This window comes from Tupaia chinensis, unplaced genomic scaffold (assembly GCF_000334495.1).
Source record: "Tupaia chinensis unplaced genomic scaffold, TupChi_1.0 Scaffold000294_5, whole genome shotgun sequence".
NCBI lineage: Eukaryota > Metazoa > Chordata > Mammalia > Scandentia > Tupaiidae > Tupaia > Tupaia belangeri.
The window spans coordinates 963,447-968,446 of NW_006159782.1; the positions used below are offsets into that span (position 1 = coordinate 963,447).

General features: G+C 43.7%; 1 protein-coding gene and 1 pseudogene across 1 annotated transcript in view; both read right to left on the reverse strand.

Annotated features, from left to right (window-relative positions):
• MEI1 (meiotic double-stranded break formation protein 1) overlaps window positions 1–5,000 on the reverse strand; it is a 96,872-nt gene that overhangs the window by 22,707 nt on the left and 69,165 nt on the right. The window contains exon 21 of the mRNA XM_006150720.1: window positions 23–135. Within this exon, the coding sequence (XP_006150782.1) occupies window positions 23–135 (113 nt within the window). The remainder of the gene's footprint in view (window positions 1–22; window positions 136–5,000) is intronic.
• LOC102488389 (cytochrome c oxidase subunit 6C-like) lies at window positions 722–1,041 on the reverse strand (annotated as a pseudogene).

Below are 5,000 nucleotides of genomic sequence, written 5' to 3' on the forward strand. Positions count from 1 at the left end.
GAGGCGCTGCACCATCCGCAGGAAGTGGCCCTGGATGAGACCACCTACTTGGACATCCTCATTCCTCCTCAGGAAGATCCGCAGGACAATTAGTACCTTGCGGGCTATGTCCACTGTGCTGGAATAGATGAGGTCCTGAGCAGGAGAGAAGAAAGCCAGATTTTGAAAAGCATCATGGTTGGGGACCAGGAAATAGTGAGCAAGTCAGAATTTGGAAGCCACTATGGTTGGGGACAGGGGACAGAGAAAGGACTTGGGATGACAGTCTCACAAAAGCTGGTAAAGTCTCACTTACTCAGTACCTGTTAGGTACCAAAGGCTCTGCTAGGTGGAATAGAAGTCTATCTCAAACAGCAGAGAATGGCTGCTCAGAGAGCACATGACTTGCCAGAGGTCACTATTTCACTCCCGTGTTGCTAATAACAGAAATACCTGAGTCTAGGTAAGTTATAGAGAATAGAGGTTTATTTAGCTCATGGTTTTTGGAGTTGAGGGTCAAGGGACCACATGTAGCAAAGGTCTTCTTACTGGTGGGTGCTCACACAAGGCATCACATGCTGAGACAGAGCAAGAGTGTATGTGTCTGTGTCTCCTTACACACACACGAAGAGCCAATCATGGGGGTCCCACTGTGATCCTAATCGCAAAGGCCCCGCATGTCAACACCATAGTCAGATTAAGTTTTCACCCTCTTTTTATTTTATTTTTTTACTGTCCACAGTGTTTATTTATCAAGAGAAACTATTCTTTAGCCCATGTATTCATGTTTCAGGAACATGGCACCAATCCAGTGACATTCTTTACATTCCAAAATTACTTTGTACTCTGAAAGATACCAGCCTTCCTCATCTCTTCAAACTCTTTCATGGAATCATAATTTCTGTAGAAATCTGCATATGCCTTCTTTCTTGGTTCAGCCACAGCAAATTTATAGAAAGCTGTAACACTCACGGATACAATGAGTGCTCCAACAATATGAAATCGCAGACGCTTGGTCAGAAGGCCTCACAGCTGAGGTTTTGCCAAAGCACTGGAAGCCATAGCAGTTACCGTGCCTCAATAGCAACGTCCTTAAGTTTTCACCCTCTTAATCCCTTCACAATATAACTAAACTGTAACACACAAATCTTTGGGGGACACATTCAAACCGTATCAGTTCCAGATCCCCGTGAGTGGTACAGACAGGGTTTGAGTGCAGGTTTCCTAACACTAAGCCCAATGCTCTTTGTATTTTCCAGTTTGTCCCCTTGGAAACAGAAGTACAAGGATCCCGAAGAGGTAGTTTTCAGGACAGGGGACCTGAATGTGCCTTAAGGGAGAAGAGCAGGAGGGATGAGATGTCACACAGGGCAAAGAGGGTGGGCTAAGACTGAGGACACAGGAAAGGAAACGAGGCCTCTTCTCTGCCATGGCATCTGGCTGTCTCTGCCCCAAGCGGTAAAGACCTTGAGTCTGGAGGATAGACAGGGACATGGCTTTTTATTTTGCTTTCAGAGTTATTTTAATGAGTATATATTAAAAGCAAAGTCACTCAGAAGCTATACCAGAGGCTACCCCACTGATAGCTCCTGGCACTGACCAGCTCAAACAAGCCAATTTCTTTGGACAGGCAAGCTAGACCAGATGCTGTGTTAAGGTCATACACCAAGTTCCTCTCTACAGAGAACAGCTCCTGACACACAGATACATGAACACAAGGCACCCGGCCAAACAAATCCAGATGTGATCACTGGGCAGATGGGGAAGGCTAGGGGCACAGGAGTGCTCTGGGCTTGGCTCTTAACATGCCTCCACAGTTGCTGAAGAAACTGTATCAATAGAAACCACTCAGTCAGGGCTAATAATACCAAGTACCATTCTGTATTTAAATGGTTGTTGTATATTTGTTTCTACATTATTCATATCTTAAAGATAGCTCTCTAAGGTAGGTGTCACCCCAGCTTTTCAAATGAGAGAACTAGAGTAATTAGTTTTCCTATCAAGAAAAAGTGAAGCTGTGGGACTGCCAGGTGGCGTGGCGGTTAGGGCTCTGAACTCCCACATGGCTCAAGTCTTGGACCTGGAGTCTTCCTTTCTCACCTTCTCTCCCACCCTGGTAAAATTTAAATAAATAAAGTTAAATAAAATTACTCTTAAAAAAAAGAAGAAAAAGTGAAGCTATAAATTCTATTTCACTCTGAGCTAATGAAGGGGAAGGATGAGGTCTGCTTTGTTTGTGGCACTTTTTAAGGACTTAGAGAATATTACAGAACATGCAAGTTAAAGAGAATCTAGAACATGTAGTTCACACACACACAGTGCATGGCCACACTATGGTCCCTTCTCCTCTATGTTGCCCTCCTTTTGAGATTTTGGGTATGCATGCACATCTGCCTGAAATGTGTTTCAAACCACCAGGTCTGAGACTTAAACCAGGCAGTTGGCCATGTGGGATCCAGTCACCTTAACCACCAGGCTGCAGCTGGCCCTGTCCCACCCTTTTACTTTTTTTAAGTTTATTTACTTATTTCTTCCAAGAGCAAGGAAGAGACAGAAAGACAACACCCAAAAAGTCTCAGTGCTGCAATCCACCCCCAGCTTCAGCCAGCCTGAATCATGGGCACTGTTGACAGAGAATAACGAATTCCAAAAAATTAATAATTTATAATTAATGTGTTTTATTTCTAAGCAGAATATGAGTGACCTAGGCCCTGAGATGAGGCAAACATGCCTTTCTCCGGGTGATCAGGTACAGGGGTTCCTTTTATTTGATTTTTTGAGAGTGACAGACAAAGTTAATGAAGAAATTCCATTGGTCTGGCCCAAAAAGGCAGGACATGGGGATGCAGGAGCTTGTAGGTTATAAGTGGATTCCACAATTTTTAGGTTGGTGATTGGAAAGGAAGATCTATCTCTTGGGAAAAGATTCGTAAAAGAAATGCTTAATCAGGTCCAGCAGTCACTGAACTCCCATGTAGTTGACCACGGTTCAAGTCCCAGATCCAGTGGCTTAAAATCACGCCAGGTGCGTGTGCCTGTGTGCCCAAGATCCCAAGAGGAGAATGGAGGAGAAGGGATTGCAGTGGCCATCCCCCCTGGGGGGGGGTGATTTCTTGCTTTCTGTCTCTCTGTCTCTCTCTGTCTTTCTGGTGAGCACATGTGCCCTATAGAAAAAACTTCTCCAAAAAAAAAAAAAAAGAAAGAAAAGAAAAGAAAAGAAATGCTTAATCTACATCTCAAGGAAAGGGAAGGTCTGTGTCTTGGGAAGAGATAAGCAAAAGAATATTATATTTGGTTGAAAATATACATCTCAAAGATACTATGCCAGGGACAGGATGTAGGAAGAATCCTGTTAATGGAAAAAAATTGTTTGTGGGCATGACTCCCCCTAGGCCCTCTGGAAAAGACTTTGGAAAAATAGGAAAAAGTAGTCAAACTTCTGTCCACAGCACTATGCCTGAAACCAAGCAAGGCCCCCCAATGTATTTTCTAAGGTTCTTGAAATATAAAGTCCATTTACATTGTAATGGCCAAAAGTAAGAGTGAGTCTTCAGACTTTGGTTATGATAATAACCAACATGGACCATGAATGAGGGCCATTTGACTTCTAAAACTCTCACTTAAAGAAAAGATAAGGTTTTCATTTCAATATGTAAGATATTTTGTAGTCTGGAAACTGCTGGTTGTGAGCTCAAAGACTCCAGGCTGAATGGCTCCAGAAACCTGAAGAGGAATTTGATTATCTAAGGCCTCACCAATCAAGAATGCTCAGAAGATGATCACGCCCTCTTGAACCAATGCGCCTGGGACCTCTGCCTCTAATTTGCCCTTAAAAATGGATGGGGGTGGGGGTGGGGGGCAGCAGTTAACGTAATGGCTATGTCGCTGGACTACCATGTAGCCAAGCGTGGTTCGTGTCCCGGACCTGGTGGCTTAAAACTCACGCCGGGCGCATGTGCGTGCGTGTCCAAGATCCCAAGAGGAGAATGGAGGAGAAGGGATTGCGGCGTGGCCATGCCCCCTGGGAGGTGATTTCTCGCTTTCTATCTCTCTGTCTGTCTCTGTCTGTCTGGCAAGCGCACGCACCCTATAGCAAAAAAAATAAAAAACAAAAAAAAAACACACATGGGGAACATCTCGGGGAGACCAGGTCTTTTCAGCATGTGCTGCCCACGCTCCTTGCTTTGCGCTTTGCAATAAAGCTGTACTTTCTCCTTCATCACACCATGAACCTATGATTTGGTTTTATAGTGCTTGGGCAAGTGAACCTGATTTGAGTTCAGTAATATGCCCAGGTTACTCAGGGAGGTCTCCAGATGAGAACTCAAAACCCTCCCATGTGGGTAGGAGGGTATGGCGTTTTATTGTTGTACTACCTTCTGGATCCCAACTGAGTTAATCAATTTTAAAGGCCCAAAAGAAAAGGCTATTTGACCTCTGATGGCCATGATAAATGCTGGGGAAAAGTGTGCGCCCACCTCATGGGTCAGTGGGAAGTATCTGGGAGAAACCAAGGTCCACTCTGTTGTCTCCACTGCCCAGAGCTCTCCAGCACTCTCTCAGAATAAACCAACCAGGCTGACTTGGCTAGGCAAGGAACAAACAAGAGCTTCTGTGACTTCATTTCTTTTCACATCTAAACAACCTACAGAAAGACCACCCATTGATAAGAGTGGCAATTAACAGCTTTGTTTTCAGCTGTTAATTACCCATATCAAAAAGAAGAAATTGGTACCATCACATATTTTTAGACATTTTTTTCCCCTCCTGTGGCTAGAAGCTGGGAAGAAACAGTACGAATTATATATCTGAACAGATAACAAAGTTGTCCTTTGCAGTTCTTTTTTTTTTTTTACCACTAAAGATTCTTGGATCTAATTTAGTGAAAAAGTCATTAACTTTGGGCTCTAGTCATAGCCATGAACCTGATTAGCTATATGACCTTGAGTAATTCTATTGGGCTCTCTAAGATTAACTTTCTTTTTCTGGTTCAGAGTCAGAGTCAATGATTAGTGAGTAAC